General features: G+C 36.3%; 1 protein-coding gene across 2 annotated transcripts; it reads left to right on the forward strand.

The window, feature by feature from the left end:
* Nucleotides 1–1,594: 1,594 nt before the first annotated feature.
* LOC145238763 (calpain-15-like) lies at nucleotides 1,595–12,540 on the forward strand. 2 transcript variants are annotated; one of them, XM_080102024.1, is made up of 17 exons: nucleotides 1,595–2,310; nucleotides 2,436–2,610; nucleotides 3,095–3,198; nucleotides 3,527–3,615; nucleotides 4,126–4,209; nucleotides 4,806–4,916; nucleotides 5,647–5,735; nucleotides 6,116–6,299; nucleotides 6,871–7,021; nucleotides 7,303–7,516; nucleotides 7,811–7,969; nucleotides 8,504–8,668; nucleotides 9,290–9,407; nucleotides 9,707–9,809; nucleotides 9,957–10,111; nucleotides 11,046–11,224; nucleotides 11,566–12,540. In XM_080102024.1, the coding sequence occupies exons 1-17, from the start codon at nucleotides 1,692–1,694 to the stop codon at nucleotides 11,747–11,749; spliced, it is 2,883 nt and encodes a 960-aa protein (XP_079958150.1). In that variant the 5' UTR covers nucleotides 1,595–1,691; the 3' UTR covers nucleotides 11,750–12,540. The 2 variants fall into 2 exon arrangements, with proteins under 2 accessions (XP_079958150.1, XP_079958152.1); XM_080102026.1 differs by lacking the exon at nucleotides 4,806–4,916.
* The last annotated feature ends 62 nt before the right edge of the window (nucleotides 12,541–12,602 follow it).

Genomic DNA, 12,602 nt, shown 5'->3' on the forward strand with positions numbered 1-12,602 from the left:
GTCCTTTCCTAACCATTCAACAAAAACCACATTTTCATGAAAGTGGCCACTTCCGATTTCAATTATACCGGTACGTACAGTTATCAGTGCACACCTGTGTGAAATAAATATGTTTATTAGTCCCTTTTAGTCAATAGTCTGTTTACTGTTTGGATTAATTGATTTCAACAACGTCAAGTCTTACAGTGTTCGAAGTAAAGTTAAACCGGAGCCTACGGGACAAAACAAACCACATAACTTGTGGCTTAGGGAATTCATTCAAACTTAAATTAATTTAAAAAAAAATACAGTTGCTTACAAGAACACGCTTGTCGAAGAGCGCTGTCTTGGTTGAAAATAAAACATCCTACCTGACTACGTCGTCAGTAAAATGAGACACCAATGTCTTGAATGGATAGAAAAGAGAAGACAATGTTTGTTGCAATTTTAACAATGCTGTTTTACCACTTACAGGAAGTGTTCGCATACAAAACAAAACAGAAAATTACACGATAACACTCACTTTCCACGTAAAACAACGCATTTTCAAAACGTACACAACAAAAATGCAAATTTCCGCATCAGTAGGAAGTACACTGTGGCTTCCGACAAATGTATGGCCTACGCCCCCTCTAAAATAGTCATATATGCCCCACCCATGCTACAACATCCTGACATGAGCAACATTTCTTCACCGGTAAAGCTATGTTTATTAAAAACAAACAGAACAAAATTCCAACGTTTCGGCAATTTTAATTTCACTATTGATATGCGCACTATCCACAACTCCGAAAAGTTATTCCGTTGCGTGCGAGCTGAGGAGAAGTTTTTGGATCGCGCGGTAATGCCAAGTTATCATTCGTTTCAATATACCAATTTCATGTTTTTTACCAGCAACAGTACCGAAAAAAGCGATCAAACGAAACCTAACAGCAATTGTGTCGTTGTAAACACAGCAACGGAATTTCACTATCAAATGCTAATATTTGCATATTTTTATTTAAGCATAACAAACAAAAAATATGCACAACCACTGAAATGTCTACATGGCCAATGTGTTCACAACTATTAACGTGCACCAAGATTTTTTTACGTTTCTAAGTGCAAAGTATTTTCAACCCTATCTCGGCCATTTTTTTTTTGAATTTTGTTCAATGAAAGTTTCAACTAAAACCAAAATCTTATAGAAATGTTACTGAAACAAGGGGGGGAAACTTTGGGGATTTCCCTCAGGTTTTTGTGTAAAAAAGTTGAATATGTTCTGTTCTTGTTCGGTTCCTTTAGCTAAAACCTTGACTTTAATTTCGTCTTGAAGCGACGTAGGCCAGTTTTTTGTTGTTATTTGAACACGATAAAATTAAATATAGCCCATAAAGACCCAGTAGCCTGTACAGAAAAACACCTATAGATTCGCACTTTCAAATAAACTGTTAAATCAGCTACCCAACTAAAATGATCGAATCCACCTGGTTTACCAGTTTTAATTACGTTGCTTTTTTTCATAAGGATATCCTATGCTTAATTGCTTTTTTGTTCAAGTTTTGAATTAGTTTTTTAAATACTAAATTGCAATTTGTGTAATACTGAACTAAAGCAATTTTATTATGTTAGGTTCATGTTTTTTAATAAGTGACAGTGCTTTGGTTGATTATTATTTGATAACATAAAAGTGATTTTCTGACAGTTTGGTGAAAATCTGTGCTTTGGTAACAATGTGGAATTGTCCACGATGCACCCTGGAAAATGAAGACAAAAAAACACAATGCGCAGCCTGTCTTGGTCCAAGGCAGATCTCAATGCCAATTATTCCTCCAGAAATGCTAAATCACAGTCCAGTGACTTCAGCAAGCAACCCAAACATGGGTGAAGCTCATTACCCCCCAAGTGCTGTTTACCCAGGGTTTAATAGTCCTACCTCCCCATCTCAGTCTGGTTATGTCTCCAACCGAAATAGTGGCATTGATCTAATCAGCGAACAGCAGCAAGTCAATGGATTAGATGAAGAAAATATGTTGCCTAAGAGTTTTGCCAAAGAAAGAGTTTTGCGTACTGGACCTGGGGCATGTTTTGGTGACAGGGTTTCATCTGATGAGGAAATGGAGGAAGATATTTATGGTGCACCTCCCGAATGTGATACACCATCGCCACCTGATATTTTAACACCGCTTGGTGGTGGGATTCCTGTTGGTCAGTCAAGTTTCTTTTCAGGAGGAGAAGTACTATCACCTTCGAGCAGTCATGTGCCACAACCCCCTCCAAGGGTTGAAAGTCTTTTTTCAAATGGAGAGCATTTCGGACTTGAAATGGTTGAAAACTTTTTCTCAGAACCTGGTAATTTTTTGGTTTAATTTTTTTGGTTACACTTACACACTAACCTCTTTCTTGCATTTGTAAGTTTAATGAAGGGCATGAATAAAAGGTGATAGCACAAAACTTTTTTACATCTATATTGGCAGCCCCGGATGAAAGTCATAAGGAGAACATCATATTACCACAGCAACCTTACACAGATGAAAGCCAACCAGGACCTTCATCGAGACAAAGTCATTTTTTTCCAGTGCCTTCAGCAAGTAGCAATCCAACAAGTTCACAAAATTCATCAGCACCCAGAAATAAAGCATTCATGCCAGGGTAAGATAATAAGTGTGTTTCTTATAAAGTATAGAATGATGTCTTATTATGTGACAACATGTTTAAACTTAGAAAATACTGAACAAATGTTTTTATTCACCATGATGCATATTTGATAATTGTTTTGTTCAACTAATGTGTTCTAGACTAAAAGTAATTGTTGTGTTATAATAGGGTTACCAAATCTGTGCGAGCAGAATTCCATGAAGGTTTTAATATACATCAATTCTTTTATCGAGATGTTCATTCACGTAACCATTCCAAACAGTGCCAGTTTATCGAAAAAATGGCATTACAATCACAGAGATAAAAAGCGCAGTTTTGACTAAATTGAATATCAACACAGTGACAAGTTTTAAATATTTTTTTTGCAAAAAAATGTGGTCATTTTTTGCACAAAAAGTTGATATTAGTTATTTTAAATGTTCCAAATTTTACTGTTATGTTATTGCCTCTTTTATATATACATTTACTTGTTTGTTAGGTGGAAATGTATGAGATGTACTTTTGACAACCTACCAACTGCAAACGTGTGTCAAGTTTGTGGTGAACCATGTCCACAGGGTAATTTTTTTGGAAGCATACCAAGTAAGAAGTTAAGAAAGTTGCCATAACAAAACTGTTTCATATAATATGTTTAATAAAAAATATTCCTATGAAATTTTTGATATTGATTTTTGAAACCTAAAATTAAACTTTAATCTGTTTAAAAAAATGTGTTTACAAATAATAAAGTATAGGCGTTCATTTTATTACCTATTTTCCATGCTAAGCTGTATTGATTTAAGACAGACAAGTCTAATACTTTTCATCACTTAGCACAAAGCACAATTACATTATTCCCTTATGAGTGGCAAATAACGAACTAAACCAAATAGGCTGCACCAGGTTATGCATTTAACAAATTACTTTTTAGTGGACATAAGGCATCCAGAACCACCGACCATTTCAGCTACTAATTCACTAACTGTGCCTGCAGTTTCTTCAAGAAGGAGTTCAAATACTGTGAGTTTAGTTTAGTTTTAAAGGTTTTGTTTTTGTGTTTTAAGCAGACTTGTTGTTACTCTATGACTCCTGATAGAGGGTAGTGATATTTAGTCACTAATTTTTGCGAACTTTATATCATGTTGAAGGTAGTTTTTTGTAAATCGGGCTTATGAAAAAATGTTTCATCTTTTTGATCGCTTAGAGACCAAAAACTAAATTTTTGGTTTCAGTCAGTTCGCACTGGTTCCATAGATCCATCTCACGAAATTTTATGAGATCAGCGAACCGATTAGCATTACTGGTTACTGGTATGACTTTTTGTAACAGAACGGGCTGAAAAATATGACTTTTGTGATGGAAACGGTCGACAAAAAATTTGAATCCCACCACTGCTTATAAACCTGTTAGTGCAGAATTATAAAGGTTAATGTTGTCAAAAAATCTGTTTCCTTTTACATAAGCTATCTGTTAGTATTTTTTTAACTTTTAAACAAATAACGTTATAGTAAGGTTGATGTTGTTGTGCAGTGCTTAAGTATGGAAAACCAACGACAAGATGATGAGAATAGAGTCATGGAGCGTGTGAGTCTAATCATGAACTACTGCATCGAGGTAAATTGTTATCAATTGCACAATAAGAATGATATCATGATAGGGATACTTTGTTCCTTTTTATGTTTGAACATATCAAACTTTTTAAAAGATAACTTTTTTACACTATGCAATATGTTAAGTTGTGACACCGAAAATATTTGTTGAGGCTTGAATTTTAGCCTTGAATTCCTAAACAAGTAGACTGCCATAGCCTGGCTTTATTTGCTTATACGGTCAATGTCTTGTAAGTAGCTGCACTGATGAAACTCAAAGTTTAAAACAGTGTACATTTTGTGCTGTATTTTTGTTAACTTAAACAAATTTGATCATTCACAAACTTTCTTATGCTGGCATTACTGCAAAAGCTTTGCCTAACTCGTATTATATTTGATTTTTAAAATTTGAAATCAAACTTTTTATTTTAGAAAATTCATCGTGAAAACCACTAAATCGGTCGCTGTGTTTTTATTTGTTTTACAAAAACATATGCATTTCATGATTATATTAAGCATCATCAGTGTCTGAAAACAATATAAAAAGCGGGATAAAACCAATAAATAAAAGCAAAAAATATGAAAAACACACACACCCAGACAAACTCTTTATCGTTTAAGAATCAGCACAATTTTGTTGATGATGAATTCCCCCCTGCAGTTAGATCACTTATGTTTCCGTCAAGTCAGAGAAACAACAATCAGAATATTAGATGGAGAAGACCAATTGAGGTTTGAATTTTGAAAAAGTTTTATTGTGCCAAATTTATAGAATGTTCTATTTGAATACGATACTGATGATACCACATAGGTGAAATAGATATTTATCTTGAATTCATAAGGATGAAAGACTTGATGTTTTAACAAATTTCAATCAATAAGCATAAGGTTCATTAGAGCAGGGGTGACCAAACTGCAGCTCCCGAGCCATATGCGGCTCTTTGAGTCTTTGATTGCCGTTCTTTAATGTTGCACATGTATTTCCCCATCTTGCCTAGTAACTTGAAACGTCATTACCAAGCTAAACACAGAAATAGCCCAATTTCAAAAACCTTGCAGCCCAGGTGGAGACTCACAATATCATCTCATAACAATAAATCATTATTTGAAAGATTACACTTGATTGTGAGTGAATAAATTGGTTTTTGATTTTTTGTGTTGCGGCTCTTTTAAAACTAAGTTTTGTGATATGCGGCTCGAGAATGAAGCAGGTCTGGCCACCCCTGCATTAGAGCCTTTATCCACCAAGCAACGAGCTGGAGGATTCTAGTTTAAAGTATACACAAGTTTTAGTGTGTATTTAGAAATGAAAAACAAAAATTGTTTGGTTGTTCATGGTTAATTTTTACTTATGCTGAGACTTGAAAAACTCCATAAAGAGCTTATGCATTGGCTCTGCTACATGAATTGTGTAAAGACTTTTTTGGACTACTTATTTATTCATAACAACTTCATTTTACAGATTGAATGGGAAGATTCTAATTCCTGGATGGTATTTCACCAAAATCCACGTCCTTCGGACATTAAGCAAGGCTTGTTAGGCAACTGCTGGTAAGTGACAAATATTACTGCAAAGGCTAAGGATTTAGTGACAATATTTCAATCTAATGTTATGAACAGAGCACAACGATGATGTAGCATATTAATGTTGTTGCAATAAAGCTTTTTTTCTTCAATATAACTGAGTAAAATGCTTTACAGGATATGTGTACAATTATTGCTTTCAAATTATTTTTAAGCACCAGGTGTTTCAACTCCTATTTTATATTAAGATTTCTATGTGCATATTTGGTTTGCTGCCAAGCTTTGGTGTTTTATTGCATTTTTTTCAAGTATATATTTGTAATATTGGACTAGAGTTTCTCACCAAGCAGGATCAACCTACAAAAAGCTCATAACCATTTCAAAATTTTCATTTTTATCATTTAAAGGTTTCTTAGTGGATTATCAGTGCTGGCTGAAAGACCTGAACTGTTGAAGAAGGTTATGATTACAAAGGAGTACAACGACCAGGGAGTTTATGTTGTTCGACTTTGTAAGAACGGAATCTGGCACACAGTGTTCGTCGATGACTTGTTTCCCTGCAATGAAAAAAACTGCCTTATATATTCCCAGGTTTGTCAAATAAATGGGTTTTAGTTTATTTAGTCCCAGCTCTTTAAAATACAGTTGTGTGCAAAATGTAATTCACCAAGATATTTTCTCCAGGCAACAAAGCATTCAAAGTGTGTAAACAAAATAAAAAACCAAACCTTGCATAAATAATATATACATCCTTAATCTCCATCTAAACATTCCTAATTGTAAGCCATAGTATGAATTTGGCAAATATCCAAATTTGGTTAGCATTTTTTTTCATTTGACCACTGCAGGCCACAAACTTGAAAAGTGACTTAACTAATCAAAACTGCCTGAATCTGTTGTTAACAAATATAAATTGACCTGTAGTTGGCAAAATGTGTATTGCGGACCATAATCCTTAAAACTTGTCCTAATCAAGTATTAACTGCTAAGCTGTTGTAGTAACCAGATGTTTTTAAACTAACTATATATACGAACTGTTATACTTTGGCCTGTATGTGTTTTTTTGCTTTTGGATTACAAATGGGTTTAAATTCTTGTAATAGTTATGAGTGATAGCTTGTGAATGTATTAAAACTAACAAAAATATTTTGCTTTTTTACAGTCAAAACGGGGTCAACTTTGGGTCCCATTGATAGAAAAAGCCCTCGCAAAACTTCATGGTTGTTATGAAGCCTTGCAGGCTGGAAGGTCGATTGAAGGTTTAGCAACGTTGACTGGTGCCCCGTGTGAAAGTTTGCAGCTGTGTAAAAGCAGTAAGTGTTTTTAATGCATATTTTTCAGTGTATATGAGTTAAAAACTTTTTTGTTTTTGCATACATTTGTGTTTGATAGGCAGATTGCATTAGCATTTGCCAAAATGTTTGAATAAGAAAGCATGTCGCTTTTTATGTGTATTTAGGCTGTTAGTTTCCTCACTAAACTAATGAAGAGATTCATGTATAGTATTCTTGACATTTGTTAGGAATTTTAACAAAGATCTTTGGAAACTTAGTACACAAAGACATGTAATTTAACATGCATGTGTGTTAAATAGGCAGTAGTCCTGATGCTGAAAATGTTGATACTGGAATGATTTGGGCAAAATTGCTTAGTTGTATGGAAGCTGGATTCCTTATGGGTGCATCATGCGGAGCTGGAAACATCCAAATTAATGAAGGCCAATATAGAGAGCTTGGTCTGCGTCCGAGACATGCATACAGTGTTCTGGATATAAGGGAAGAACACCTTTCCTCTGGTGGTGTTGTCAGGTTTGTTTTTTTATTTTTTGAGAGTTTTTTTGTGTATGTGTTTAGGCATAACTGATTTTTAAAATTTTTCAAATCAAGCTTTTTAAAAAAAAAATTATTCGCATTTACCAACAAAAATGTAAGAGAAAATAACTCGTAAAGCAACCTTCAAAAAAAAAAGTTTTTTGAACAGGCCTTATCCATCAAACAAACCATTACGCAATGTACCAGTTGTGACCAATTTTATTGTAAACATTTCCTTAATTTAATTTTTAACCCAATCTACTTAAAAACTCATCTCTTATAACCACACAGGTTGGTGCAACTACGAAATCCGTGGGGATTATTTTCCTGGCAAGGTGATTGGTCAGATGGTTCGTCGTTATGGCGACAAAACCAATACTTGGAACGACGGTTGCAACCATACAGAGGAGGAGATGGCACTTTCTGGATGACTATAGAAGACATGATCAAGTAAGTTTCTTGTAGTCAAATTTAGAGACCCCTAAAACCCCTTTTTCAATGATAAGCTTGCCTTACACATCTTGCATTGTTTCTTATTCCATCTGAACCCAAAAGTTTATTTAAACCTGAAACCTTCAGCCCCCAAAACAACTCCTACTCTTCCAGCTAGAACAGTAAAACTATCACCATCCAAATACTGCCATGCGCTATCAAAATAGGATGAAGCGCATAAAAGTGGAAACCACAATCTGGTCATTCAAAAACGTTATATGAGTCACTTGGTCTTTGCCCACTGTCGTCACTAAACTTATGAACTAATCCGTATATGGTGTTCCAAAGTAAATAAAGTTGTTGAAATTGCGACACAAATGATATCAAGTGTAAAGTCAGGCCCAAAGTCAATCCCATTTTATTAAACTTCATGCTAAATGTAAACCGGACCAAAAAAGCATGGGATAGCTAACTTACAGCTGTAGTGCTACGGCAGATCAAGCTAAACTTAAACCTTACCACGTATTTTTACCCAGTGGTATTTTCTTGCAGGTATTTTGACAGCGTTGACATATGTAAGATTCTAAGCCGGGGTTGGAACGAGACCCGACTCACAGGGAAATTTCCGGGGTCGGCAGATGGGGAATTAAAAGCATATCTGCTTACCGTAGAGGAAAGCAGTGAGATGGAATTTGCATTGTTTCAACAAATTTCAAGGTAAAAAAGTACTGATGTGGAAAAAATATTTTGCCTTTACAACACGGTGTATCTGCAGCTCGTTTGGTCATGATCCACCAATTGTGTCCTTAACTGTTTTGCGCTCCATAACGTTTCAACGTTGTACAGCTATTTCTGTCTTGGTGATTGTTTAGTGCTATTGTGTCGCTGTTCTCTTTCGCAAAGCAAAACAAACTCTACGCAACATGGTGGCTAAATTGAATACCTACAGCCAGTGGTGGGATTCAGCCGGTTCGCACTGGTTATATAGAGCCGTCTCACGAAATTTTATGAGATCAGCGAACCGGTTAGCATTACTGGTTAACTGTCAATGGACTTTTTGTAACAGAACCGCCTGAAATATATGAAAAATTTCTCCAGCGGTTTCCCAAAATTTGGACTTATGGCTATTTTTTGCAAATATGGCTATTTTTTGGTATTTAAATGAACACTTGCGGTCTCTTAAAACTACTTAGCGGTCACCCAAACCAAACCTTAAAAAAACCCTGCCCACCACTGCCTACAGCCAACACACTGACAAAATTACATTGGCTATGTTTTCTTTCACCAAGCGAAATAAATTTACTCAACACAAACATTAACACATTTATTATGTTTCAGGACACAGGAGGGGTCAAGCCAGCACCCAGTTGATACTTGCATTTGTGTTCTTAACACTGTGATGACTTCGGATGGAAAATACACGATAGGAGCATTGGTGGCATGTGGACGGAGACAGGTCGGTAGATGGCGCCATGGTTTGTTTTGGCTTTAAAAACCACACCAACAAACTTGGTCGAAGGGTCCTAGGCGCCTTACCCATAACAAGACATAATAAACTCAATCGGGATTCGTCCTCGGTATAACGTCCAGTTTTCGAACCCATTGAAAAACAAAACCAGGCTTACCTATTTAAGAGGCCAACATAAAATAAATGCTAAATTCTGGCAGTTATGTTTTTGATTAAATTACTTTTCAAGTCCGTGTATATTGTTCCAAAGTATAGTAATTATAGTAATAAAATAAATTGTTGTTTAGGTGAAGAAACATCTTTCTTGCTCTTGTTTTCTCAATCCTGGAACTTACCTGATTGTGTGCCTCGCTTTTAACCACTGGGTGTCAGGCTTCATCAGCACTCAAGGTCAGATCCAGGACAACGCTTAAAGATAATTGAAATTTTACTGTAACTGAAAAACGAATCATTCCAGCTATAAATTTCTCCAGCGCAGCTAAAGCTGTATTAACTTGTTGTGTTTAACCAAACCAACACAAGGTTTCATTTTTGTAGGAATTATTCCTAATGTCGCCGATGTAGCCCTCCCCGAATACATTCTGGTGGTCCACAGTAGTAGAATTATATTGTTGAGCGAGTACTGTCGAGTTGACGGAGTCATAGCTGACGTTGTTATTCAACTCGCATTAAAAGAAGGAGAGCAGCAACAAGTGAGTAAATTTTCCTGTTACTCGGATGGGCATACATTTGTTAGTGGGATCTGTAAACAATATGTGTATGGTCAAAATGGCGATACCCTGCTACGAAGCTGACATATGCAGCATACGAGGCAGGCAACTGTGCTTGTGATTTTACTTTTGACGTCATCACCACCAAATCTGTGTAGCTCAGTTGGTAGAGCGCGAGTCCCGGAAAAAAAACTGTCGTGGGTTCGAATCCCACCGCAGGCCAGATTTGTCTAGCTAGCCTATGCCATACCATATGCCAAATGTGGAAATGCAGGGGAAACTGGCTTGATTTGTTGCAATGCTTTCAATACAGGCCTAGCAAACGGTACTACTATGGGTTGGAAAACACTATTCTAGTTGCCCAAGGCCCATAAAGCTTCTGTCGTGGGTTGGAATCCCACCACAGGCTAGATTTTTATAGACTGTACTTCGCTGGTTTGAAATGCTGATGAGAGCGAATAGATCATACTCATTAGACTTTTCTGGACTCTTCTGGACAGAACACAGAGAGTCGTAGGTTCGAATCCCTCCGAATGTGCCACAAAACATCGGTTTTGATAATTAACGTGTGGTTTAGTGTGGGTGTTGCAGATTAAGCGCCGAAATTATTAAAGCTACCGACAAAATCTAACTGCATGTAATAAAACCCAGTAAAGCTCTTGATGTGGGTTCGAATCTCACCGCAGGCTGGATGTTTTTTAACATTCAACTTGCCGCATGGAATAGCTTTGTAGGCCTGGCGTACTGTGAACTACACAAACTAGGTTCCTAATTTTTTTATTTCTAATCTTTAAATATGAAATGAAGTAATTTTTAAGAGTTTAAAATACATTAACGGTACACTACCTTTTTAGCGATCGTAAGTGCCCATATACAGTCATGTTTTCGAAATTATCACGAATGTGTACTTTGACAGGTCCGGGAGGAGGTCACTTGCTATTTTCTGTCACGTGGTTGGGGAGGTTTGATGCTGGTTGTGGAAAATCGACATCCCGAAAACGGCTTCCACGTTCAGTTTGACTGCATGGACGCATCCAATGTCGTTTCGACACGTGGCGTATTTCACACTAAGGATTCCATACCGGCTTTGCACAGGTACAAGAAACAAGTCTCCATATGTTGTTGCAGTGCCAAAGCTCCCATTCAAGTTTTTCTTTTATTTTAAACAATTACAATACTTGCTTTGCATTTGTTATGATGAAGTAGATCTAAAATCCCAGCCTATGTACAAATCTGTCGGCAATTTTATTCAGTTCGTACAAACCGCTATGACACGCGAAAATGTTGGTCTTTATTATTTTGACATCAAAAACATCGGCAAGTGGCGCGTAAAACATTGTTGACTTGTGACCCAGAAATATAAAAAAACACAAAGTTTTTATACCGACATTGTGCACAACTGCCATAAGTCCACAACATCTATTCACTTTATCCAGGCAAGTTGTAGCTGTGATGAGCCAACTCGACAGCAACAGTGGTTTCAGCATCACCCATAAACTCACCCATCGTCTGTCGTCGAAAAATCCCCGGGATCTGGGTGAATGGGCCAGCCAGGGGATTTCCCATCAGCCCCAGTTGGAACGCGAAGTTCGAAATTTACATCAACCGCGTCCATTATGACGTAATAACCGCTTTTCGCGGATGGTCGCGATTTAACTAATACGTCATTGACGCAAGTGTGACGTGATGGTATAGAATGACGTCATGAGAAGGCGAGAAAATGGAATGTATGACGTACTTGTTGGAGCATTATAATCAAAACGGACTTAAAATGCATGCTGAGATAGTCAGTGACCTCAATCAATTTCATTGTTTTTGACTTGAAAAGTGGCCATAAAACTATTTTAAATCATTCTTTATCATATGTCAAACATTTAACTAACTACATTTGTTTAGTTATGCACACTCTATTGCGAGCGCTCTACAATAAGGCTGATTGGTCTTTCTGTTGAAGGAAAGTGATTTTTTTAAAGACTGTTTCATGAAAAGTAAACTTCAGTATGACTATTTCTCCAAATACATTTTCACAACTACGCCACTGAATGCATCAAAAACAGATTAAATTTTCTTTCATTCTATATACTTATCTTAAGTCTTTGCTGAAAAGGGGGACAACGAAATTTATTGAACATTTAAAGAGCACGGACGCAAAAAAGGTTAAAACCCTGTTTTAAGACAATCAAAATTTGTTAGTTTGAAGTACCTACTGAACGGTTTCGTACTCTGTTGTGTTGGTCCAGCAAAGTGACAATTGTATTTGCAGTGAATTTGTTTTGTCTACATTTTGCACTTGTTTCTTTATTGAATATCAACGTCGATGTTTTACTGCTTGGCAAACCTTGTTTTTTTGCCTCGCTTCTACTTTCTAACAACAATTACAACTGGTTTGGTACAAATTGAAACCTTTACGATTCCACTTTCTGTTGTTCAGAGTTTTTTACAAAATGAAGGTATAAAGTCGCGCTAATGTTTC

The sequence above is a fragment of the Phallusia mammillata genome, chromosome 7, assembly GCF_965637545.1.
Source record: "Phallusia mammillata chromosome 7, kaPhaMamm4.hap1.1, whole genome shotgun sequence".
NCBI lineage: Eukaryota > Metazoa > Chordata > Ascidiacea > Phlebobranchia > Ascidiidae > Phallusia > Phallusia mammillata.

Coding starts and splice junctions, on each gene's coding strand:
- LOC145238763 (XM_080102024.1), top strand. CDS start 1,692: ATGTGGAATTGTCCACGATGCACCCTGGAAAATGAAGACAAAAAAACA. Junction 6,300..6,870: donor ACTGCCTTATATATTCCCAG/GTTTGTCAAATA, acceptor GCTTTTTTACAG/TCAAAACGGGGTCAACTTTG. Junction 7,022..7,302: donor TTTGCAGCTGTGTAAAAGCA/GTAAGTGTTTTT, acceptor TGTGTTAAATAG/GCAGTAGTCCTGATGCTGAA.